This window comes from Leptodactylus fuscus, chromosome 7, assembly GCF_031893055.1.
Source record: "Leptodactylus fuscus isolate aLepFus1 chromosome 7, aLepFus1.hap2, whole genome shotgun sequence".
Classification (NCBI taxonomy): domain Eukaryota; kingdom Metazoa; phylum Chordata; class Amphibia; order Anura; family Leptodactylidae; genus Leptodactylus; species Leptodactylus fuscus.
This window is the reverse complement of record NC_134271.1, coordinates 85,753,500-85,781,196: the sequence shown is the minus strand read 5'-3', so window position 1 is coordinate 85,781,196 and position 27,697 is coordinate 85,753,500. Positions and strand designations below refer to the sequence as shown.

Genomic DNA, 27,697 nt, shown 5'->3' with positions numbered 1-27,697 from the left:
AATCGCGGCATTGTACAGTGCTAGCAAAGTGGATGGGATTCATGCGAATCCCATCCCCACTTTGCGGAAAAGATCGCAGCGCGGTCTCGCTTCGATTTGCAAAGCCGTTGCGGCTTTGTAAATTGCAGCATGTCAATTATATCTACGGAAACGCCAGCGGCTTTCCCGTAGATATAATTTTAAGAGAAAGTCCACAGAGGAAAACTACGTGAGCTTAATGTTAAAAGCGCTGCGGAAAGAACCGCAATGCGATCAAGCAGCGGTTCTTCTCACAGCGCTTTATCACTGCGTTTACGGCTCGTGGGGCCTTAGCCTTAAGTTGGGGCCCCACGTGGTGTAAATGAAAAAAAAAGTGGTGTTTTACAGTCACTGCAAGGTGGATGGGATTCTAGCGAATCCCATTCACACCTTGCATAAAAATACACGCAGTGGACGCACTGCAATTTCCAAAACCACTGCGTTTTTCAAAATCGTAGCATGTCAATTATATGTATGGAAACACCAGCAGTTTCCCTATACAGTAGGCATAATAGAAGCATAAAATCCACAGAGGAAACCTCTACAGACTGTCTGTGAAAAGCTTGACAGGAAAAAACATGATGCGTTGCCGCCATGATTTTTGCCACAGGGCTTTTTTTGCTGCGTCTCACTATGTGGGGCTTTGGCCTTAATAAAGGCATAGATTGGTGCAGGTTTTATATTGTGCCCTAGATCCTTTTGTGGTGATTTATCTGTTATTAGAATTGGTGGGAATGTTTGCGCAGAGTTTTGTTTTTGGTAATGACATCTTCCTCCAGGTTTCTGTATTTGGGGAATACACCGGGTTATTAGTTCTACTTTCCTAGTAACTTGTCCATATAAGGGCTCCTTCTCAGGGCGGATAAACAATGATGCAATTGCAGGTTTAACCCCTGTGCCAGTCTGTGGAGCTGCATGCCTGCCGACCTCTCTCTACAAACTGATGTAACAAGCGCAGATATGACCGGTAATCGCCACTCTGGAAATCTGAGATACAGGGCTGAGTAACTCTTTGGCTTGTCACTTGTGATCATGTGCTGCTCCAGAAATACACTGAAACTTCCAGACACAGGTTCCTAAGAGTCACACAGAAGACCTGCAGAAGTGGGATCTGGAGGGGTGCACTGCGTGGGAAGTTTATGAACCCCAGAGTTAGATCACTCCTTGTACAATTTTGACAGATTAAGGTAATGCATGGATAGATTTTTAGAATATTGTAACTATAAATCATGTATAACAGATACTACATAACAACAATGGGATTATTTACTGATACAGAGCATGGATGCTGTAACCCATAGTAACATTAATACAATTGATGAATGCTGATAGATTGCACATAGTCTCTGCACTCCTGTTTCTGAGTCACTGATATTGATCTTGTTATCTTGATTTATTATTGACAATATTATGTGTTGTCTGACAATCCATTTTGGGGTAAATTAATGCAAGATGGTAACATTGTTACTGATAATAATCACAAATTGTATCTTCTTTACTGTTGTCATATTTTCTGTATCTTACCATAATTTAGTGCACAGCATTCTTCTACCAACCCATAGCTTTGTTCATCCTGAGCCTCCTGGTTCATGAATATAAAGTTGGAATTACAGAGCTGTTACATAAAAATGGAGATTTAAATGTCAGTCTGTAAAGCTGGGTGACAGCCCATATGAAAACAAGGTCATAGGAGGAGGAGGAACACAGTCTTTTTCACTTAGAGGTGTGGGTGCATGATTTCTTTGGAAGAAGCTGTCCAAGACATAAACAAATGCCAGTGCAGTGTTGTATGTGGGTAAATGTGGGTATGATGAGGTCAAGATAACCAGATGGCGACGCTTATGTTGTGTCGGGGATTTATTAATGTGTTGATATTTCACAAGTGTTTCCTTCATATGTCAGGCTGACCCATGATTGATTGGGGCGTCCGGTGAAGCAGATGGGATGGCAGAGTAGAAGGGGGGGGGGGGGCTGTTTATGTAGAGAGATGTGCTGCTAGATTGGGAATCATGATGCTTGGATATAAAATTATCTGACCTATGAGGAGTGCTGCTGATCCAGAAACAGATTAACCTGCTAGGGCTAGGCTGATAGTCAATGGGTGAAAATTAGGGAAATAGAAGAGCTGGATGAGTGCTCCAAGACTATGCTCGCACATCACTATTACCTTCAGGATATATGTCTGCAGCAAAAATCTTTGAGTATATTCACACAGTGCAGTTTGACCTAGATAAAATTGTATTAAACCAAATGCACACCGGCTTTAGGCTAAGGCCAATGTTGAGGAAATGCAGCTTTTTTTGTTGCAGTTTTTGAGCCAAAGCCAGGAGAGGATTGAGCAGAAGGTAGAAATATACGTACTTTATATATACAGTACAGTACCATTCCTCTTGTAGCCATACTTGGCTTTGGCTCAAAAAAACTCAACAAAACCTGCAACAAAAAAAGCTGGGTTTCCGCAACGTGGGGCCTCAGCCTAAGGGTCCATTCACACGGAGTTTTGTGGCGCTGATTCGGCCACAAAACTTATGTAAAAAAGAAGAGCTGTAAAACTGAATCCCTTTGAGTTCAATGGGTTCGGTGTTACGCGCGCTGCCCATTGAACTCAATGGTAAGCTTATTTAACAAGAATCATATGTGGGGCCCTTAGCTGTCAATAGCTCATTATAAATTGGAAATATATGTGAGGTAGAATATACAGTCATGGTTGGAAGCATTAGCACCCCTGATATTCTTCCAGAAAACACATGTTTGTTTCCTTTATGTTTACTGGAACAACACAAAAAAATTGAGAAAAAAAAATGCAAATTGCACATAATTTCACAAAATTGTTTTAAAAAATTTTGTTTCAAGCATGTGATGCTCATTCAAACTCACCTGTGGCAAGTAACAGGTGTGGGCAATATAAAAATCACTCCTGAAATCAGATAAAAAGGAGAAAAATTGACTCAATTTCTGCATAGATAACAGAAAGAGGAGAAAAGATCTGTCTGAGGACTTACGACCAAAATTGTGGAAAAATATCAATAAATCCTTCTCCAGAGATGTTGTTGTTCCTTTGTCCACAGTGCGCAACATAATCCAGAAGTTTACAATCCATGGTGCTGTAGCTAATCTCCCTGGACATGGACAGAAGAAAAAATTGATGTAAATTTGCAATGCAGGATAGTCCGGATGGTGAATAAGCAGCCCCAATCAAATTCCCAAGAAATTCAAGCTGTCCTGGGCTCAGGGTGCATCTGTGTCAGTGCCAACCATCTATTAACATTTGAATGAAATGAAACACTATGGCAGAAGAGCCAGGAGGACCCCACTGCTGACACAGAGACATAAAAAAGCTGGACTGCAGTTTTCCAAAATGAACGTGAGTAAACCAAAATCCTTCTGGGAAGACATCTTGTGAAGAGCTAGAGCTTTTTGGTAGAGCACATCATTCTACTGTCTACTGAAAATGGAACGAGGTCTACAAAGAAAAGAGCACAATGCCAACAATCAAATATGGTGGAGGTTCAAAGATGTTTTGGGGTTGTTTTGCCTCTGGCACTGGGTTCCTTCACTTTGCGCAAGGTTTCATAAAATCTGAAGATTACCAAAGAATTTTGGGTCTCAATGTATGGCTCAGTGTCAGAAAGCTGGGTTTGCGTCTTAGGTCATGGGTCTTCCAACAAGACAATGACCCCAAACATACTTCCAAAAGCACCCAGAAGTAGGGGCAACACGGTGTCTCAGTGGTTAGCACTGCAGCCTTTCAGCGCTGGAGTCCTGGGTTTGAATCCCACCATGAACAACATCTACAAGGAGTTTGTATGTTTTCCCCATGTTTGCGTGGATTTCCTCCCATTCTACAAACACATACTTAAATGAAAAAAAAAAAGTACAATGGGATCCCTAGATGGGGCTCACAATCTACATAAAAAAGCACCTAGAAGTGGGTGGAAATAAAGTGCTTGAGTGTATGAAATTATATAGTTTTTGGCGCTTTTTTTTCCCTTTGTTTTTCTGTGTTGTTCCAATAAACCTGCAGAAATAAATATGTATATAGCAAAATGTGTGATTGCAATAATTTTGTGGTAGAAATACTTCATTTTATGGAAAAAAATTCAAGGATGCCAACACTTATGGCCATGACTATAAATACATTAGCTCATGCAAGAAGGATGCTGCTTGCTGTTTCATGCTGAGGGTGGACACTTACCAACTGGTCCCTCATTTGCACCAATGATATGTACTTCCCAAGCCAGAATGCATCCATTTTCACCTTCTAGAAGGCTAACTTAAATGTCTTTACCGTATAAAGGTCAATGAATCACAGGTGCAGGTGAGTTAAAGGGGTTGTCCAGGCAAAAATGGACTAATAGTTTATTTTCTAAATCAGCCGGGGCCAATGAAAAATAAAAAAAATCATACTCACCCTTCCACTGTGCTCCAGTGCCTCCCAGTGCAATCTGGTCCTCTCGATCCATTGTTATCTTCCAGCACAAATCCCAGCCACACGTGACCGCCATTCAGTAGATTCGGTGGAAGGGATCCTGGACATCACAGTCACTGAGTAGTTTCACTTTGAGAAGATGCCAGAGCAGAAGGACCGGATCGTGCTGGGAGGACTTTGGAGCATTGGGGACAAATAAGTATGATTTTTCAAAAAAAATGTTATACCTCCCCGGCCTTTGAAAAGTATAAAACTGTGCCTGGACAACCTCTTTAATGGCACAGACTGCTATTCAAAATGGGTGCCACATGGTGTTTCCAGCCACAGGAAAATTGTACTGTAAGAGCAAAATCATGTGGCAAATGAGAAATAGCCCATAACTAAGTAGTATATCACTCACTTACAAGTGGACACGCAACCCCAGCTATGGTGTAACTGAGAACACCATGTGGCGACATCCTTAACGTGTTTACTGGTAAACAACAGTATCATTGGGTACAGATGGTAGTGTACACAACCTTCTCCACAGATACACAACAAAACCTTCTCCGCAGATAGACACAATTCTTTAATAGTCATGACCCTTGATCTGAGGGGTCACTCCACCAATTTACAACAGCTCAGTCTGTCCACGGGGACTACCTTATAATATAAATGAATGTTACTTTCTATGCTAAATACAAATCCTATACAGAATGATGTCATGAAATACAAGGCCATGTGACTGCCAGCCTCTGGGGCCCAGAGACAATCTGGAATAGATATTATGTGTTAACTACATTTGCTCAAAGTCTTTTCCTTCAAATCAATGTTGTTTCTCTACTTACAAAACTACTGAGTCTTGAGATACATGGAAGTTGTCACACAGCACCCCCTAGTGACCTGCCTGTCATTGATCCTACACATCATGCCTAGAGGTCCTGACAGTGTGGAATGAAAACTGTGCAAGGATGGCAGCAATGAGTAACAATCTGCCATGTGATAGCACTTAGGAAACCAGTTCAGTGGGGCGAGGGCTTCTAATATCTGTGTTTATAGTATTATAATTCTCCACATTCCACTGACTGCATGGAAAATTTGATTCTTGCTGTCAAATGTGCTCTGCGTGGCGTGCTACTTATGTCAACAATAATAGTAACATAAGCTGAAGGATCTGCTCCCACCCACTCACTGCCAATGGCCAGGGCCACTTCTAAGTACTGGGACATTACTTATTAACATAACAAGAAAGACTTAATACGGGATTAGGCTAGGGTACACAGTGATTTTGCCTGCAACTCCCGTTGCGCGGCCAAAGATCACCGGGTCACATTGTGAATCCTTCATTTATGTTAGTGAATGGAGTTGCATTGTGACCATGAGAGTGCCACGACCATGACTTCAAGTTGAATTTTGCTCAACTTTTTTGCAACATGAAATTGCACTTGCAGCATACTCAGGGTTGCAATTGAACTCCATTCAGTAACATCAGTGAAGGAGTTGCAAGGCAAAATTTGCAGTGTAGCCTTGGACTGAACAATGACTATGCTCCTTTCCCTATGTAACTTCATGTCTTTCCACTCATCCCCAAACGCTCCTCCCCTACTATGTCTGCACTCTGAAAATATTTTGACTTTTATAATATTTCTCTCCCTCTACTTTCAGACATGGCGATGCAGGTTTCCACCACAAGGCCTCCTCAGCGCACCTTAGGCTCTGAGGAATACAGCCTTTACAGCAGCATGAGTGAAGAAGAACTCATACAAATGGCCATTGAACAGAGTCTCGCAGACAACAATACCGACCAGCCAAATACCCAGCACCATCAAAAGCAACGCCAATGCAACAGTGTCAATTCCGATCCCACAGGTGTCTCTAACAGGGTTGCCAGGCCTTCTCATCGGCCGCCACAGCCCAACAACAGGTGGGAGACAACAAAAAAAAACTAGACCATAAAAAATTAGACTATAAAAATATTAGGCAAAAAACACATATGCGGCTTTATTTATTTATTTTACTTACTTAAGTAGTGCCATTATATTCTGCAGTACCTTACAGATATTGTATGTATTGTATGTAGCCCTAGGCTTAAAGGGATTGGCTACTTTCAGACCAATATTTGAAAGGGCTCTATCAGCAAAATCATGCTGATAGAGCCCCACATATGCGTGCATAGCCTTTAAAAAGGCTATTCAGGCACCGTAAATGTTATATTAAACTACCCCCCAGTTTTAAAATAATACCCTAAAAAGAATGTGATCTACTTACGCATCGTGCACGGTGGGCGGGCATTCAGGGTGCGCCGTCTTCTTCATCCACGCCTCTCCTTCCTCCGATGTCCTCGGGTCCCGTCCTCCTCCGGCGCTCGCGAACTGACATTGATAAAAAAAATGCCCTGGGCGCATGCACAGTAGCATGCGGCTTCTACTACGGCTACTGCGCATGCACCCAGGCCATTTTTTTTATAAATGTCAGTTCGCGAGCGCCGGAGGAAGACGGGACCCGAGGACATCGGTGGAAGAGGCGGCGTTGATGAAGTAGAAGACACACCCTGAATGCCCGCCCACCGTGCACGATGCGTAAGTAGATCACATTCTTTTTTAGGGTTTTATTTTAAAACGGGGGGGGGATAGTTTAATATAACATTTACGGTGCCTGAATAGCCTTTTTAAAGGCTATGCACGCATATGTGGGGCTCTATCAGCATGATTTTGCTGATAGAGCCCCTTTAAGGAGTTGTCCAGGATAACCTTTGCTTAGTCCCTTGTCCTTTGTTGAGGCTGCTGATTGGCCTCAGTGGTCACATGTGGTGGGGTCTTCTACTGGAAGAAAACACTGAAGCTGCAGGACCTGACCATGCTGGGAGACATTGGAGCCCTGGGTGAGTATAGTATAATTTTTTTTTTATTATTTTCACCTTCCCTGGCCTCATATAAAAAATGTTATCGTGGACAACCCCTTTAAGTGACAAATGTTATTGTTTGTATAATAAAAAGTGGTACAATTTTCCAACATACTTTCTGCATCAATTTCTCATGGTTTTCTAGATCTCTGTTTTCTGTCATTCATTCTGCTTAATACCAGTGGATAAAAATCAGTCCATGGTCATGTGATATACATTGAAAGCAATAGGGGAAAAAAGCAGCCCATTCATTTCTATGGGGAGCACACGTATGCCGGCTCCCATAGAAAGCAATGGGATCTGTTTTAACGCCACTGATTCGGAACGTGTTACACGTTCAGAATCAGCGAGTGTATACTCCGTGTGAAGGGGCTCTTAGGGAGCCTTCACACGGAGTTACACTCTGCTCATTCTGAACGTAAAACTCGTTCAGAATGAGCGCGTAAAAACCAGCTCCCATTGACTTGAATGGGTGCCGGCATACGAGCGCTTCCCATTGAAATCAATGGGAGGCTTTTTTCCCTATTGCTTTCAATGTTGCATGAAAATAGTGGATTGGCCATTTACTGTAAGTAGTTGAATGGTTTAGTTACATCATATTATGTTAGATGAACTAGTGCACATAGCATTTATCAACCTATGCACAGCATTTCTCTAGCATAGATAGGTATTAATGTTGTACATGTTTGATGCACAGCTATTTTTTGAGACATGCCTTGTAGCAGTTGGGAACTATATTAAGCCTGGCATAGGAAATCCCATTGACTGTATGTAATAATTATGCCTCAGCAAAAACATTGGAACCTGAGACAGCCGTGACACTTAATCATGTATATAGAAATGTATCAGTGTGCAGTGGTCTCTCCTACAGTCCTGGACCGTGCAGTCTATCGCCTCCTGCTGCTGGACGCTGTGATGCCTTTAGCCTCCCAGGTTTATTATAATATACCTAGAAGAAAAACAATAGTGCAGGTCTCTCATGATTTATTCATGGGCCTCCACATTTATCATTATGCATGTAATTTTTACGATGAGAAATTGCACAATGGCTGCCTTATACAGAGAATCCCCCAAAGGAAAACTCCCTTTAAAATTTGATGACCCCATTATAGTCTATGGGGATCCATGTGCTTTTACTGCACAGCACCTGCAATTGCGTTTTATTCCATTCGGGGGAGTCCCCATGCGGACTCCCCCGGATGGAATACCAACGCAGATGTGAACCAACCCTAAGGACGGGACCCCACAGGACGTAAACGCTGCGATTTGCCCGCAGCGGAAACGCTGCGGGAAAAATTGTGGCGTTGTACAGTGCAGGCAAAGTGGATGGGATTCATGCGAATCCCATCCCCACTTTGCGGAAAAGATCGCAGCATGTCAATTATATCTACGGAAACGCCGTCGGCCTTCCTGCAGATATAATGGGAAGAGAAAAGAAAAGGAAAGAACCGCAATGCGATCACGCAGAGGTTCTTCCTGCAGCACTTTATCACTGCGATTACATCCCATGGGACCACTGCCTAAAACAGCTTTTATTGTTGCCGATTTTGCTGTGTTTTTTGAACCAAAGCCATGAATTGGCTTAATTTTTGCAGATACTCCTGGGTTTGGCTTAAAAAAAAAAAAAGAAACACAGCAAAATCTATAGTAGCAGCAAAGTAGGTAGTGAAGGATTATAAATCTACTGCATGTCAATTGTACTCTAAAAACTTGTTGGCAAGGATTTCGGCTTTTGTAACACAATGGACAAAGTCTACACACTTGGCACACTGGGGAACTCCATGTGACACACTTGGTAGGTTTTATTCTGCTGTAGATTTTTTGCTGCAGAAATTCTGCTGCTGAATTTGCAGTCCTGTGAGAACATAGCCTAAGTTTTTATTTACACATCAGTATTTGTAAGTGTTTCTTATCAGTTTTTAAAAACTAAAACCAGGAGTAGAGACTACTTAGAGATAAGGTATAGTAGATAGATTTGTGTCTGTTCTGTATTTTCTCTTACAAACACTGACTCAAAACAGTTATATATGACACTAGGGGACGCACATAGTAAACACACTGATGAATTTCCTTCAGGAATATGTTCCCCTGAAAACTGCATTGGCAAAACCTCCACAATCTATGAAATAATGGATACGAACAATTGTTTTTACATATCAGGAACAACGGGTCACTATGCAGCCTTTGGCAGATTTTTCCCACTCAGTGCAGTGACAGTAGACTGCAATGGATGCACCTACCTAGTTGAGCATCTCACCACATGATGACATAATCACATCCTGCATTAGTATGAGTGAAGGCTGCCAGTGTCTTTGTCCATACACCCCACCCCCAATCCTAATACAAGAAGATGGCTTATTACATATGCTATTAGATTATACAGACAGAACCCAACCCTTCCCTCCCCCATCTCCTCAATCCACCCTGATAACAATGTCTTCTACACCATATAAGAGAGTCGACAATGGATTCATCGGTCATTGTCCCTTGGATCTTCCCAGCAATGCCATTAGTTTACCTGGAGAAACATGAAGGAATATAATGTTAATACAGATGTATGTGGATGGTCAGTGTAAGGATGAGTTATCTGATGTTCATGTTAAATATTACATCAGAGACAGTAGATGATTGCTTTTCTGGCTTGTCATGTTAGATACTATTTTGTGTATCTAATTCAATCATATACTATACAACTGATGTATCTAAGACTACTATACACATCATAACATTCAGTATAGGAAATGACCAGTAATACACATGTATGACCAATTCATTACCAACATGGGATGACATGCTACAGAAATTGATATGATGAAGACAGATAGATTGTAAGCCCTCGCGGGCAGGGCCCTCTACCCCACTGTGCCAGTCAATCATTGTTAGTATTATATCTACCTGTATATTTTGTGTACTGTATGTAACCCCCAAATGTAAAGCACCATGGAATTAATGGTGCTATATAAATAAACAACAACAATAATAATAATAATAATAATAATTCCAAACTTGAAATCCCACTTTATCAGAATTTCATAGGCTGCAGTGCAAAGAATGGGGGGTTTAATTCTGTTTTTAATGGATATGTCATATATCCTCACACCTATAGTCTAATGTATATGTACATCAGTATAGCTAGTAAAGAGTGAAAAATAAGGTATATTTCCATGCATACATGGATACATTATCTGACATAACTCTGAGAACCATCACATGACCATGGACTGATTTTTATCCATTAAGCAGAGATCTAGAAAACCGTGAGGAAATGATCCAGTAAGCTGTACAACTTTTCATTATACAAACAATAGCCTTTGTCTGAAAATGGACAAAAATACAACATGTCTCTAGACCATTGGTCTGTGGAAAAAAATGGAGGTCTACACAAATGGATGTGTGAATAAGGCCTAGCAATTTGAGCATTTTCCGCCAGGTGTAATGACACCTGCTAACTGGCGGCCGGTCTGTCGTCCATGGTTGATCCGTTATTCATGTCCATGAAAACAGATTAACTTTTTAAAAATAATTTCATACACTTTACAATGTCTGTGGGTCTTTGAAAAGCAGGCAGCACATGGATGGCATCCATGATGTTCACGGATCTATTAGTCGGACATGTATAGAACTATTATACTGTGCTCAGTGACACTCTTCCAGCAGGGGGAGGGGGTAAATCTCAGTGACGTCCAGTGCCACATGTGCTGGAGGTGAACCCCGGCCCTTGGACCTATAGATCCTGAGAGTGTGAGTGCTGTTTTTATTTCATTGTTGTCTTATATGGTCATTCAAATCCCTTGACGTTTCCTCCCAGGGCCAAAAATAATCAAGAGCTCTTAGCAGCTGATTCCAGAGCCCGCACCATCTGCTTCCATTCAGCCTGCAGGAGGTTTTATCTGTCACAGCCTCCTTCTCCCCTCTGTGTGAGGCTTTTCTCTCTCCTCACAAGGTGTAGTGGATATGATTTGCTTCTCCTACTCAGAGTATTTCTCATTGTTTCACACATGTCGCCACAAATCCAGGTCCCTCCAGGGTGCAGCACAGACCTCAAACCCAGACTTCGGCACAGGAATCTTGAGGAAGAGATACGATGGGAGCTATTTTCGCATCCCCAAGTCTGTGTAAGTGACATCTATTATCTATTGTCTGCAGGGGCTGCACATGAATGAATGTGATGAGGAAATTCTATTATCTGAGAGGTTTGGAGCTGCTATACAGAATTACGCATATTACCTGCTAAAATGTTAAATTTTTCATATTTGCCCTGGTTTGTTTGTGACCTTCTAATATTCCATTAAGTTGTTTCAGTTGTCATGGTACCTAGTATAGGTTACAGATGTTGGGTGACTTACAATAGCCACATTGACTGTAAGTTGTAATTATGCATTTAAGGGAACCGAAATTAAATTGAAATCTAACATGCTATGATGAGTGACAACCACGTAGAAATCTGTGGTCCTGCCTGTGTGTCAGTCTTCACTGTAGTTCTTGTTTTACATTCATAAATAAAGAAGCTGTGGAAAAATGGAGTGATAGGTCCTCTTCCATGGGGACCCTTTATACAAGTTATCCGTCTGAACCCCCCATCCTTCCTGTGACTTAGACTGGGTAATACATGGACCCATGAAACTCGGTCACGTGCAGCTAGCCTATTGCACAGCAGAGAATACGGAGATAACCTCTGCAGAGTGTAATTGTTGTCCGGCTTGTCTCTGGATTGTTGTTGTGCCACCGTAATCTATAGATCAGGGGTAGGGAACCTTCGGCTCTCCAGCTGCTGTGAAACTACAACTCCCAGCATGCTCCATTCACTTCCATGGGAGTTCCAAGAACAGCAGAGCAAGTATGCATGCTGGGAGTTGTAGTTTTGCAACAGCTGGAGAGCCGTACGTTCCCTACCCCTGTTATAGATGATGTCTCAACCCTGCCGGCTGTTTGGGCCAGAATGCTGTGATCTGTAGTAAACATTCTCATTAGCCAATCAACAGTGACCAGTGCTGAATACTGTCATGTGATTGGTTACGGGGAGGTACAACCTTGTGATAAATGTAGCAGTTGTTATATAGAAAAACCTGACGTGTTTTTCTTCCTTTCAGTTTATGGGTCTCTTACAGTGTGCGAATATAAATATCCATTCCTGGCCAATTTGTCATGTAAAAATGACCAGTGATCGAACAACAAGCGATAAGTGATCTATCATTGATCATTTATTTTACAATGACATAAAATTCATTTTGTCAGTAGCACATTCTCTCATGTGAACAAGTGATAAAGGATGCTGTATGGACAAAATGATTGAACAAGAAAAACCTTGTGCTCAAGGACATAGCTAAAGGTTCATGGGCCCTGACACAAGAGTTCAGCTTGGGCTCCCCTCATCTTTACTGCACCCCAATGCCCACCTGCCTCACCCTGCTCAATGACAAAGCAGTCAGTGACCTCTGCACACAGTAAAATGTTTCATAGTGGCCCCTCCACAAAGTATAATGAACCACAGTGGCCCCTTCACACAGAATTATATCCGATCGTGGCCCCTAAGGTGTTCTTTAGAGATATTGCAAAAAATTTTTAGTTCAGCAGAACGTAAAATTTTTGGGGTACACCACACAAAAACTATTATTATACCCTGGGGTCTTTTGTGGCAGTGGTTTCACCTACGTGACATCACTATAGAGGCCTGAAGACAGCAGGGATTCCTGCTGGAACCCAGGAGAGGTAAGTAACAGTGTTTTTTTATGTTACGTTTTTAATGTCCCGGGCCCTACTATGGCTGCTACGGCCGTTGTTGCGCCACTAACCTAGAGCAGCGTTATTAAACATGGGAGCTCCTCTGGGTAATCCAGTCTTCATGGATTAGAGACAAGAAGATATATTACTAGGATTGAATAACTTCCCACTTATATACACTTATTATAGTCTGTACTTCTGTACTGTAGCTGAGTAATAACAGACAGAAGACATAGTGGAAACAAGCAGATGAGAGCAGGCAGGGCTCTACTCATTCTCCACCTTCACATGTAGGTTAGAGCTACTTATTGACCTCTATGAAGGTTGATCAAGTTAGTAAATAGCACATAGCTCCCCCTTCTCCCCCCAGCAAGTGGTGAGAGGACTTTCTACTGAGCTTTCCGTTACACAATACATAATATTCTCAATAAGCAGGGCTGAAGGGCAAATCATAAGGAACACACATAGCGGCAAACTCAGGCTGGCCATACACTTTAGGCAGTGGCACCCATTTGTAAATTGTTTCTGCCCTGGGGTCCTGTCAGTTGCCTGTTTTTTGCCTTGAAGTAGAGCCCTCTTTGATCTATGAGCGAGGGCAGCAGAAAGACTCTGTAAGATGATTGATGACTGTGAAGATGGAGCCAACGGAGGAAGAATATTGGTTGGTCTGACTCTTCTCCTAATTGTTATTTCATTATCCCCAATGTGTCTACAGCATATAACAATAAACCGGGTAGTTTGTTTCACAATCTATCCAGTATATCATACCATTGCATAGCCTGGTTGGGATGCATATGAGTAGGTGTATTATTATTATTACGCTTACTTATATAGCGCCATCACATTCCGCAGCGCTTTACAGATATTGTCGGTCACTGTCCCATATAGGGCTCACAATCTACTTTCACTATCAGTATGTCTTTGGTGTGTGGGAGGAAGCCGGAGTACCCGGAGGAAACCCACGCAAACACGGGGAGAACATACAAACTCCTTGCAGATGTTGCCCTTGGCAACCACTGAACCACAATGAAGCACAATGAGTGTACTGTGCCACGCTGGGGTAAACTGGGGACCCACCTGACTCAGAAGCCCACTGTGGATTCACCTGTGGGTCAGTCTGAGACTGAGTGTATGCTTCTCAGAAGTATAGAGTGAGCGGACCTGTTGATTCTAATGGTTGGCCACTGGTTAGAGGATACCTAGACTCATGCTGGACAGGACTTTCAGGACTTTGCACTCGGTAGTTTATTTCCCATGGAAAAGTTTGATTAAGTGAATGCAAGAATGAAGGTCAGAGGTCATTTTCTTCAAAGCGAGTGTATTCTATACGTTTGATCGCAGAGAGGAGTCTTCCTGTGTGATATACATTATAACAAGTTTATGTCAGACCCTGACTGAACTTTCTCAGCATACATATATAATTGAGCTATATACTATTGTCCATGTATTGAAGTATGTTATTATGAAATGTTATGTTCCCAGCAGCAATCAACCCCACATATTATTATTGGGTTGTCATTCATCTTTCCCACAGTCCTGAATTGCAAATTTGCTTAGTCACGTAGAGATAGGGGGGTATAGGAAATTTTCTGTGCAGATTTACGTCTCTGGATACATTCCATAGGCCAGATACTGTGTAAACTAAGAAAGCTGTACAACAACCCCTATCATTGAGGCCATATGGATGCTACCCACTTTATTCAGGCTCCTGAGTAACAAATATGCCTCTCATTGCAATTATATGACTCATGTTCCCAAGTTACTACTTAATGTAAAAGGTTAGCAATTCAGGACTATGAAAGCTTGGTGAAAAAAACATCTAGGAGCAGAGGCGTATCTTGAAGTCCTGGGCCTCAACTAATCTGTAATAGGCCCCTTACTTCCCATTATGTGATATTTACAGTAGTGGCAAATTGTATTTTACAGAGGGAACTTTGGGGTCCCTTCACGATCCAGGCAATGATAGCGGCTGTGAGTTCTGCGCCCCCCGTCTAGGAGCTGCAATTACTACATCATTGAGTCATTTAGGGCTAGGAAAGTTAGGCAACCCCATAGGCAACTATAATGATATCCATACTGGTTGTCTCCCAACCTTCCCATAAACAGATCTATCTAACAAACATATGAATAAAGCAACTTGACAAAAAGTGAAGACTCTGATCTATTTATTCACTGCTGATGCTCTTTACGGGAGTTTGGGGGATTGTTATAAATTCTATTACCCAAGACAGTGTACAAATTATTCCCAAAAGGGACCCACATTGCACCCCTAGGTCAGTAATTCAGCCCAGTTTGGAATTAAGTGAAATAAGTAAAAGCAGATTATGAGCCCGCCTAAATGGGTCAAACAGGCAGGTAGATTGAATGGTGCTTTGAAGTAAAGTATAAACATGTGATCTTCTTGCTGACGGAGATATATTTCCACAGATCTTCCACCTGAAGGTAAATAATAGCTATTATATTATATAATGTTACAGACAACACCCCCAAGGCACAAAAGATATGTGATGTAATACATTTTTACAGCTCACAGTCCAGGGAGGACCCCAAGTGAAACATTATGAGGGTCTTCTGAGGATGGCTCAATAAAGAAATGTGACAAAGAGAAATCAAATTGACTTTACTAATAAAATACAGACAGTAGCAAAACCACAGTAATCCTTCATAAATACTACTCCGTCACATAGTAACCACATAATAGAATCATATGATAATATTACCATGCAATGTCTAGCTGAGAACATTAATAATACCCTACAGATTGCAAACAATAGCATGCACTACTACCACCATACAGAACAGTATCTGAAGGATACCACTAATATGCATAAATAATACTGCCATATAGAGGCAAAATAATCACTGCAGTGAGTGTTCACACTGTTTCCACCATATATAGTAATATTAAATGGTCCCATACAGTAGCTAAATAATACAAACATATAGAGCTCAAATAATAATCCTACTAATATTAGAAAGGTAAAAGTTTGTGTGTTTGTAAGTTTGTGGGTTTGTGTGTTTGTGTTTGTTCCTCAATCACAGCCAAATGGCTGAATGGATTTTGTTGAAATTTCACACACACCAACATATTGCCCAGGAAGGAAGAATAGGCTACTCTAAATGTGGGTCACTCACCCCAAATGACCACTGCGACCCTCGAAAGTTTACTCCGGCTCTGCTGTAGGAGCTGGCATTATGCCAGCCCAGGTCTTTCCACGCACCTCCTATTGGTGCATGGCAGGGTGTGTGCGGGCTATGGAGTCAGCGCTGCGGCACCATACGTTGCCGGCAAAGTGTGGACGGGGCGATTGACCGGGGAGACGGTAGTCAACATGGCGGCAGCCCGCATTTTCCGGCCACCGCTGCTATCCCAGGCCACCTACACACTGCTGGCATGCCAGCTGGCTACACAGGACCGCTCATGCCGGCAGATGTTGCGGCCTAGACAGCATGCACAAGGTGAGTCCAGCTGGGTGGGGGGTGTCCAGAACGATCGTCCCCATTAACCCTAACGGCGCCTCAGGGCCGGCGTCACGTTGCTATGGCAGCCGGGAGCCTTACGCAGGGTCCCCGGCCTGTCGGTCTTTCGCTTCTACTGCAGCCTATGCTACGTAGCCTGCAATAGAAGTGCTGGTATACCATAGCAGAAAACCGGCGCTTCTACTGCAGGCTACGTAGCATAGGCTGCAGTAGGAGCGAAAGACCGACAGGCCGGGGACCCTGCACAAGGCTCCCAGCTGCCATAGCAAACTGACGCTGGCCCGGAGTTTGGGCCGGGTGCTGGCGCGGAGAAGGTCATAGCAGCGCCCACGCGCCAGCAGAGGAAATGCCGCCTTGGTCAGCTGTCACTGAAGTGCTGGAAGGGTTAATGTGGACGATCATTGCGCCCACCGACCGGTATTATGCAAAGCATAGTATAAAACCCACGGTTCTATTGCAGTCTATGCATTGCATAAAACCAGAGCGTCTATTGCAGCCTATGCTACGTAGCCTGCAATCGAGGCGCCGGTATTATACAATGCATTGCATAATACTGGCGCTTCTATTGTACCCTATGCTACGTGGCCTGCAATCGAAGCACCAGTTTTGTTCTGTCCCCACATGAAGGCGATTGAAGGTATAACTAATAGGGCTGTGTGACTTTCCTACTTTCGTATCCAAGCAGTGGAGCAGACCGGACCAGCAGGAGCTCAGGGTAGATGGATTCAAATGTAGACACGATGATATGATGAATCAACGTGTGTTTATTTGACCCAAGAACAGCGACAAGCCATAATACATTACTGGAATAGCCTTGGTAGTAGTGGTATTGATGCAGTCCTGTTGGTGTCTTTCCTGAGGCTAACTGCTGGTCAAACACTGATGCCTTCACAAGCCCAAGTATAAGCAAGTCCTGTCACACAGCTATGAAAAACTAAAATGGCTGCAGGGAGTGACATAGACCAGAGCTTTGTCTAAAACCACACCCAGAGAGAAAAAACTTTATTAACAAGAACAAGGGCGTGCAGCATACAAATTCTGGCCAGCTGATGGCAGCAACAACAATGCATAGAAATAACATGAAAGGGAAATAGTAATACAGGACATTTAACTAATAAATATGAGGAGAACAGCACAAGTATTATGCAATGCATTACCATTGTAATGCATTGCATTACTAATCACCCACCCTGGGGTTTGAGACCCAGAGAGATTGCAATAAATGCACAAACAAAATTTACAAACAAATCACCAAAAATAAAAGCCAAAAAAAACCGCCACTTTCCCTACAACACATTAAAAACTCATTACATACTGTGAAACACATACATCTTAGGTAGGAACTAAGGGTGGCGCAGACGAAGTCACGAGTAATGCTAGTTCCATATAATAAGATTTATTCATTCATTATTCATTAAGGAATGTCTGAACTAATACTATAACACATTGTACAAATAAGTACTATTCACTATAAAGTACCCAACTAATGCTACCATGAGATGTTCAAGAACCACATTTATATTAGCATCATACAGTGCTTATATTATGCAGTGCCCAGATAAATAACCATACTGTGCCCAGATAACACTATCATACATTACTAAATTATACCATCATAAAATGTGCAGATAATACCACCATACATTGTGCAGAAATACAATGGCCATTTAATACCACCATAAAATGAGCATATGATACCATCATATAGTGTCCAGAAAATACCGCCTTGCGATATGAGATAACATGTAATGCCCAGGTGAAGTCACTATACCAGGGGTAGGGAACGTACGGCTCTCCAGCTGTTGCAAAACTACAACTCCCAGCATGCTTACTTGCTCTGATGTTCTTGGAACTCCCATTGACGTGAATGGAGCATGATGGGAGTTGTAGTTTCACAGCAGCTGGAGAGCCGAAAGTTCCCTACCCCTGCACTATACCGTGCCTAAACAACTGGGTTCCCTGGTCAGGTAACGCTCATAAACCAGATACTTGTAGTCAGCCCTCTGGTGAATTGTCCTGAGAGGGGAACTGTCATATTGTGAGAACTTTGTGTCTTTCCTTTCTTTCGTCCTTCCTGTATAATGGGGCCTCTGCTCTAGTAATATGGATTGCTGCTTTGCGCTAAACATGTGTAGCTGGAAAAAGAGATGTTTGGTTAGCAATTTTTTTACATTTCCAAATTTAAAGGAGTAGCAACATTTTTATACATGACCCCACCCCTTGGGTTTTCTAATGCTGAGCCGCACAGCTGTCATTGCCTTTCACATTGCAGAGGAAGGGAGGACATTGAAGCAGACCCTCAGTCCTTAGGGTCTTAAAATATAAACAGCCGTGCAGGGTGGGTGATGCAGGGGCTGCACATTTAATTGCCTTAAGACACTTGCCTTTCTCTCTAAACGGGTTCCCCTGATCTTGTACAGCTGCCATGACAGCTGAAATGGTCTCCATTCATCTAAGAGCACAGTTGCGTTCAGTTCAGTTATTCTATGAAGTACAAGAACTGCCCCGGGATTTTTACATGTTCCTAACATGTTTCATATGTGCTCCTATGAAATTAACACAGCGTGACATGCGAAACTGTGGATGGATTTCAGGGGGTCCACATGGGTTTATGATATTCTGCAGATCTACTGAGAATTACCTAATACAGTAAAATTCCTTCAGTTCGGCTTTGAAAATTCTACAATGTAGTTTTGCTCTAGAAAAGTGCCAGATTATCAATTTCTGGATTATTAGGCATAGGATTCAAAACTTAGGCCACATGTAGCAAATAAAAAATGCTGCATGTGTAAACGCAGTGGGAAAAAAACAAAGCAAAATTAAATGCGTTTGTCGCTGCTTTTCTGCTGTGTTCTAAATGTTTGTTTCCCCTTCCATATAAATCTTATTGGAAAATGCAGCGTTTTCACAGCAAAGGCTTAGTTCGCAGTATAATGGGGACTGCTGGGTTTCCGCCTGTAAAGGGTAAAAAATACAGAGAGATATACACTTCATGCAGCACTTTTCTCTCCACATTTTTCAAGAGGATTGGGGAACGGAATCCCCCAGCATAGAGCAGGCACAGGAGTCAAACTAGCCTTATACATACTGTATATTAGAGATGAGCGAACAGCATACCTCCCAACCGTCCCGATTTCCGCGGGACAGTCCCGATTTGGGTGACATGTCCCGCGGTCCCGGTTGGAGGGAGGTATGTCCCGATTTCAACTCAGATCTGCGTCCAGAGGACGCAGATCTGAGTTGAACACACATGCGGCTGAAGGAAGGAGCTGACACAGGTCAGCTCCTCGCTTCGCCGCTGCCCGCCTCTCTCCCTGACACACGCGGCTGAAGCTGCTCGCGTGCTCGCTTCGCCACTGCGTCTCTCTCTCTCGCTGACACATGCGGCTGAAGCGAGGAGCTGACCTGTGTCAGCTCCTCGCTTCGCTGCTGCCGCCGGCTCCTGGCTTGTAGACGCGATGTACACGCCAGGAGCCGGCGGCAGCAGCGAAGCGAGGAGCTGACACAGGTCAGCTCCTCGCTTCAGCCGCATGTGTCAGCGAGAGAGAGAGACGCACGCGAGCAGCTTCAGCCGCGTGTGTCAGGGAGAGACGCGGGCAGCGGCGAAGCGAGGAGCTGACCTGTGTCAGCTCCTTCCTTCAGCCGCATGTGTCAGCGAGAGAGGCGGCGAGGGAGCGGAGGAGAAGGTAAGTTTAATGTAGCAATGGTAAATAAAAAACTTTCCAGCGCCAAAAAATATTTAAATAAAACTTGACTTTTACTTCATACAACTAAAATTGTAAATACAATGGATCCATATGAAATACAAATAAGAGTAGCTTACGCGTTTCGGGGCTACGAAACATGCCCCTTACTCATAGCCTACTACTCAAAAAATGAAAGCATCTTAAATAGTTAGATAGCTCCACCCACATGTGGGCTGAATTCCAACCAACATATACTAAAAGGATACAAAAACCCAAGTATTGCCATACCACAAGTAAAGCATTTTAGACAAGGCATTGATTAATAATGAACAAGCAATGATCCATAAAAAGGAAATATATTAGACTTACCCGAAATATGCGGAAAAATGTGTGTAGCATGAAACTAGACATTCGGATATAAAGATGCACATTCAGTGTAACTACGTGCCTACGTCATGTGGTGCGTACTGAAGATCACGTGATGGCAAATCACATGACGAATCATATGATGTGTCTCGGCACGGACTCCCATGTAGACTCAAATGGATTCGAGCCAGATCCAATGCAACATGAGACATATGTTAATAAATTAAAGCCAAATCCTGTTTAATGTTTAAACCTACAGGTACCCTGGTATTCAGCTTCCAGATCCAGAAGGCTTCCTGTTTAAGTAGAAGCCTTCTTCGATCACCACCTCTCTTCGGCGCTGAAATATGTTGAATTGCATAGAAAGCGAAAGATGAGGTGTCCCCCTTATGGTGAGAAATGAAATGACGTGATACATTTGACATATTGTCAGATTGTGATTTTGAACAATCCGCCAGATGTTCAGATATTCTAGTTTTAACTTGGCGGATTGTGCACCCAACATAAATAAGATCACAAATGGTGCACTCAATCACATAAATCACATAAGTACTATTGCAGTTTAAGAAGGTCCTGATATTAAATAAAGATTTATTAGCTGAAGGTCCAAATGTCGTTGTCTTCTTACAAAATTTACAAACCGCACATCTAATAGATGCACATTTGTAGAAACCCACGGTTCCCAACCACGTGGGTTCCTGTTTATTCTGCGAGCTATACAGACTAGGTGATAAATGATCCGCTAGTGACCTACCCCTACTTGGGACAAATCTAACACCTGTCTGCAGAATATGTTTAACAATAGGATCGGTTTCTAAAATAGGTAAGTTCCTTTTTATAATTTGAATGACTTGATTATATTGAGGGCTATATGGTGTTGAGAAATGTAAAAGAGATTTATTATCACTATTCCTCATTGCAGAAGACTTACCCTCTAAAAGAGAATTACGATCCTTGGTAGAAACTATCTGTTCAGCCCTTTTAAGGGTCCATATGGGATATTGGCGATCCCTCAGCCTATTTAATGTGATCTGCGATTGTTCTTTAAAAATCGCATTATCTGAACAAGCTCGTTTGGTACGAGTCAATTCCCCTACCGGTACAGATTTAATAGTATGCGGTGGGTGGCAACTAGAAGCCAATAATGTGGTGTTACCGGAGGTGGACTTACGGTATAACGAAGTTTGGATTTTGGCGGTGGCGGCATTACCAAAAAATTCTAAATCAAGAAAACAAATTTTGTTAAGATGAGAATTAAGAGTGAACGTTTAATGTGGAGGTGGAACGTGAATCTGGGGGCAGATGAAGGAGAGGACGGCATGACATTGGGGCAGAGATGGGGGACATGAATCTGGGGGCAGAGATGGAGAGGACATGAATCTGAGGGCAGAGATGGGGGACATGAATTTGGGGGCAGAGATGGGGGACATGAATCTGGGGGCAGAGATGGAGAGGACATGAATTTGGGGCAGAGATGGAGGGACATGAATCTGGGGGCAGAGATGGAGGGACATGAATCTGGGGGCAGAGATGTGGGACATGAATCTGGGGGCAGAGATGGAGAGGACATGAATCTGGGGGCAGAGATGGAGGGACATGAATCTGGGGGCAGAGATGGAGGGACAGGAATCTGGGGGCAGAGATGTGGGGACATGAATCTGGGGGCAGAGATGGAGAGGACATGAATCTGGGGGCAGAGATGGAGGGACATGAATCTGGGGGCAGAGATGTGGGACATGAATCTGGAGGCAGAGATGGAGAGGACATGAATCTGGGGGCAGAGATGTGGGACATGAATCTGGGGGCAGAGATGGAGAGGACATGAATCTGGGGGCAGAGATGGGGGGACATGAAACTGGGGGCAGAGATGTGGGACATGAATCTGGGGGCAGAGATGGAGGGACAGGAATCTGGGGGTAGAGATGGGGGACATGAATCTGGGGGCAGAGATGTGGGGACATGAATCTGGGGGCAGAGATGGAGAGGACATGAATCTGGGGGCAGAGATGGAGAGGACATGAATCTGGGGGCAGAGATGGAGGGACATGAATCTGGGGGCAGAGATGGAGGGGACATGAATCTGGGGGCAGAGATGGAGGGACATGAATCTGGGGGCAGAGATGGAAGAGGGACATGAAACTGGGGGCAGATGAAGGGTGTATATGAAACTGGGGGAGAGATAGAGGGGGGACATATAATTTACGGGTGACTGTAGGAGGATTATACTGTGTGCGGGCACATGAAAAATTAACGAGTGGGCGGAGTCAACAAAAGTGGGCGGGGTTAAATTTGCCGCGGCGCGCTTAGCGCGCCGCACGTTTTGTCCCTCTTTCGGTTCTTCAAAAGTTGGGAGGTATGGAACAGTGTTCTATCGAACTCATGTTCGATCGGATATTAAGCTGTTCGGCATGTTCGAATCGAATCAAACACCGCGTGGTAAAGTGCGCCATTACTCGATTCCCCTCCCACCTTCCCTGGCGCCTTTTTTGCTCCAATAACAGCGCAGGGTAGGTGGGACAGGAACTACGACACCGGTGACGTTGAAAAAAGTAGGCAAAACCCATTGGCTGCCGAAAACATGTGACCTCTAATTTAAAAGAACAGCGACGCCCAGCTTCGCGTCATTCTGAGCTTGCAATTCACCGAGGACGGAGGTTTCCGTCCAGTTAGCTAGGGCTTAGATTCTGGGTAGGCAGGGACAGGCTAGGATAGGAAGGAGAAGACAACCAACAGCTCTTATAAGAGCTAAATTCCAGGGAGAAGCTTGTCAGTGTAACGTGGCACTGACTGGCTCAATCGCCGCAACCCAGCTTTCCCAGGATCCTGAATGGAATACACTGTCAGTGTATTCCCGTATACCCTATATATACCCCCGATCCCCGTTCCAACGGTGTGCCCCCCCACCTTCACCCCAGAAATACACTGCAAGTCCCCTAGCAATAGAATTGGGGCTATATACACCCACTATTTTTGCTACTGCCATATAGTGCCATTGTCTGACTGGGAATTCAAAGAATATATTGGGGTTACATATCACTTCAATTCCAGGGAGAAGCTTATCAGTGTAACGTGGCACTGACGGGCTCAATCGCCGCAACCCAGCTTTCCCAAGATCCTGAATGGAATACACTGACAGTGTATTCCCGTATACCCCATATATACACCCCAAATCCCCGTTCCAACGGTGTGCCCCCCCCACCTTCACCTCAGAAATACCCTGCAAGTCCCCTAGCAATAGAATTGGGGCTATATACACCCACAATTTTTGCTACTGGTATATAGTGCCATTGTCTGACTGGGAATTCAAAGAATATATTGGGGTTACGTGCACCCACAATTTTTGCATATAGTGCCATTGTCTCACTGGGAATTCAAAGAATATATAGGGGTTATGTGCACCCACAATTTTTGCTACTGGTATATAGTGCCAGTTTCTGACTGGGAATTCAAAGAATATATTGGGGTTACGTGCACCCACAATTTTTGCTACTGGTATATAGTGCCAGTTTCTGACTGGGAATTCAAAGAATATATTGGGGTTACGTGCACCCACAATTTTTGCTACTGGTATATAGTGCCATTGTCTGACTGGGAATTCAAAGAATATATTGGGGTTATGTGCACCCACAATTTTTGCTACTGGTATATAGTGCCATTGTCTCACTGGGAATTCAAAGAATATATGGGGGTTACGTGCACCCACAATTTTTGCTACTGGTATATAGTGCCATTGTCTGACTGGGAATTCAAAGAATATATGGGGGTTACGTGCACCCACAATTTTTGCTACTGGTATATAGTGCCATTGTCTGACTGGGAATTCAAAGAATATATTGGGGTTATGTGCACCCACAATTTTTGCTACTGCTATATAGTGCCATTGTCTGACTGGGAATTCAAAGAATATATTGGGGTTACGTGCACCCACAATTTTTGCTACTGGTATATAGTGCCATTGTCTGACTGGGAATTCAAAGAATATATTGGGGTTATGTGCACCCACAATTTTTGCTACTGGTATATAGTGCCATTGTCTCACTGGGAATTCAAAGAATATATTGGGGTTATGTGCACCCACAATTTTTGCTACTGCTATATAGTGCCAGTTTCTGACTGGTAATTCAAAGAATATATTGGGGTTACGTGCACCCACAATTTTTGCTACTGGTATATAGTGCCATTGTCTGACTGGGAATTCAAAGAATATATTGGGGTTACGTGCACCCACAATTTTTGCTACTGCTATATAGTGCCATTGTCTCACTGGGAATTCAAAGAATATATTGGGGTTATGTGCACCCACAATTTTTGCTACTTCTATATAGTGCCAGTTTCTGACTGGTAATTCAAAGAATATATTGGGGTTACGTGCACCCACAATTTTTGCTACTGGTATATAGTGCCAGTTTCTGAGTGGAAATTCCCCAAATAATTTGGGGATTCATTCACCCTACATCTCAGGCTCTTGCCATATTCACCCAGGTTGTCAGTGCTGCACCAGCTCGTTCCCAGACAGCTCGGCCCGAAAAACACGTTACCTATATAGAGGATTTGGACAATGAAGACAACATGTTCTAAATCTAATGTCTGCACCTTCTCCAGAATTAAAATAAAGGCAGCGTTTAACTTTCAAATAGCATGGCACAAAGGAAGATCTTATCAGCTTGTCTCATGACATGCTACGGAAAAGTGTCATTTGTGTATCTTAATGTAAATATAGTTGTATAAGCTTTTTGGGTTTTAGGCACTGCCAAGTTATTTATTACCACCCGCTCCCTTATAATGATGATGACGCCAAAGTCACTGTGGGTGTTCAGAGCTCACAGCTTTGGTTGACATTTGTCTTGCTCTCTGTCGGTACCAGCTGTCTTTTTGGATACCGTAAAGTTATGTTGACTTTATTAACAGCTATAGAAGCTTTAGCCAGGTTGTGACGGTGTGTAACCCTAACAACACTAAGTGGGATACACATTAATAGTCAGTCTATGTACGCTAAACGTATCACTGAAGTAATTTTTTTTCCCTCTCCCCTAATATAAGAAAGGAACAGACATTAGACCTAGACCGGGGTTCGAGGCTTGTAAAAATCCAGTATTTGTTCTTCATGATGTGAAATATGTGTTGAAAAGCAACCCAAGATGAAGTCAGCCATGTGTGCCAGTGTGTTACTTGGCATGCCTTTGCTTGCCCCAACTGTAAGGGTCACTCTCCATTTCCTCCATTTTCCACTCCCCTTCACACCATTTGTGGTGAAGCAATGGGATGCACTGAAGTGCACCCTCTAGCCTCGTGTGGGACAGGGACATCAGATGCCACTCCAACCCCCTCGTCTTCCTCCGCCAGCCAACAGTGCGAAGATGAGAGGAGTGTGCTCTGAATGTTTTCTGCCTAGCAGAGGCTAGTTCTCACTTACGAAAATGGCCCCACTTTGACCTGTATATCAGGCACAATGGTGTAGGTTTCAAAGAAACATGGCACCAACAAGTTGGAAAACGTGGGCCATGCGTGGACCGTGTTTGAGTCTGGCAAGCTCCAGATCTGCTACCAGGTTCCAGCCATTATCACAGGCGCAAAAATGCCAGGCCCCAGGTGTAGCAGGGAAAAAAAAATGCCATCTCAGCCAGGATGGCATCCCTGACCTCGGAGGCACTGTGCTGTCTGTCTCCCAAGCTGATCAGTTTCAGCACGGCCTGCTGACATCTCCCCACGCCAGTGTTACAGTGTTTTCCGCTAGTAGCTGGGGTGGAGGTTGCAGCATCGTAGGGTTTCAGTCTACTCCTGCCATGAATTTTGGCCTGGGAGAGGAGATAGGGTACCTCAGTTTGCACCGGGGACCAGACTCCACCACATTCACCCTGCCTGTCCTTAAAGATAAGCAGCATCCCTGACCACAGGCGCTTGTCCAAGTGTCGGTGGTCAAGTGGACCTTGCAGCAAAGCGCGGAACTAAGGGCCCACCTGATGTTGAGTGACACGTGCTGGTGCAAGGCGGGGACGCCACACTGGGAGAAGTTGTGACGGCTAGGGACGGCATAGTGAGGTGCCACAGTTGCCATCAGGTCCGGGAAGGCGGGAGTTTCAACAAGCCGGAACGCCAACCTCTCCTGGGCCAGCAGTTTAGCGATGTTGGCGTTCTAGGCTTGCGTGGGTGGGTGGTTAGCGGTGTATTTCTGCCGGCGCTCCAATGTCTGAGAGATGGTGGGTTGTTGTAAAGAAGCGCCTGATGGTGCCTTTGATGGTGCAGGAGAAGGAGATAAGACAGAAACAGGGGAGGATGAGGGAGAAGTCAACAAAGTGGCGGAGGCAGATGAAGTGATGTCCTGGCTCGTCCTCTGGAGTGCATCGCCAGCACTGTGAGCAGAGGCAGTGGCATGAACGGCGGGCGACGTTTGTCCTGCCGTTGCTGCCTGCCACTGATTCCATTGCTTGGATTCCAAATGACGGTGCATTGAAGTGGTGGACAGGTTGCTCTTCTCAGGGCCCCTACTTGATTTCGAGAGGCAAATTGTGTAGACGACACTATATCTGTCCTCGGCGCATTCCTTGAAAAAACTCTACACCTTCAAGAAACGTGCCCTCGATGGGGGAGTTTTTCTGGGCTGGGTACAAAAGGGAACATCTTCGGACATTCCGGGTCTGGCCTGGCTTCGGCAAAGCAGCTGACCTCTGCCTCTGGACATGTCTCTGCCTCTAGCTACCCTTTTTGGTGCTGCACCTGCCTCAACATCCACACTACTTTCCCAGCTTGACATCCGCCTTGTCCAGGTGGGGTCGGTGTCCTCGTCGTCCACCACCTCCTCTTCCAACTCCTGTCTCGCCTCCTCCTCCTGCACAATGCGCATGTCAACTGGCTGCCCTGACAGCAACTGCGTCTCATCGTTGTCGATGAGGGTGGGTTGCTGGTCATCCGCCACCAAATCGACCGGAGATGGAATGGAGGAGACTCTAGTGTTTGAGCATCTGGACACAGATACTCGTCTGTTAGGTCCGTGGAATCGCGAAATGGAGGGGCAGGTTGCGGTACAGTCAAAGGAAGGGAGAACAGCTCTGGGGAGCAGGGACAGTTGGGGTTATTGTTCTGGGAAGATTGGGAATTTTGGGTGGAAGGAGGACAAGA

The 27,697-nt window shown here is 44.0% G+C and overlaps 1 protein-coding gene across 1 annotated transcript in view; it reads left to right on the top strand.

The window, feature by feature from the left end:
- The first annotated feature begins 1,050 nt into the window (after positions 1-1,050).
- ASB2 (ankyrin repeat and SOCS box containing 2) overlaps positions 1,051-27,697 on the top strand; it is a 46,215-nt gene continuing 19,568 nt past the window's right edge. The window contains exons 1-3 of the mRNA XM_075282426.1: positions 1,051-1,205; positions 6,092-6,350; positions 11,345-11,443. Coding sequence (XP_075138527.1) covers positions 6,094-6,350; positions 11,345-11,443 — 356 coding nt within the window. The 5' untranslated portion in view covers positions 1,051-1,205; positions 6,092-6,093. The remainder of the gene's footprint in view (positions 1,206-6,091; positions 6,351-11,344; positions 11,444-27,697) is intronic.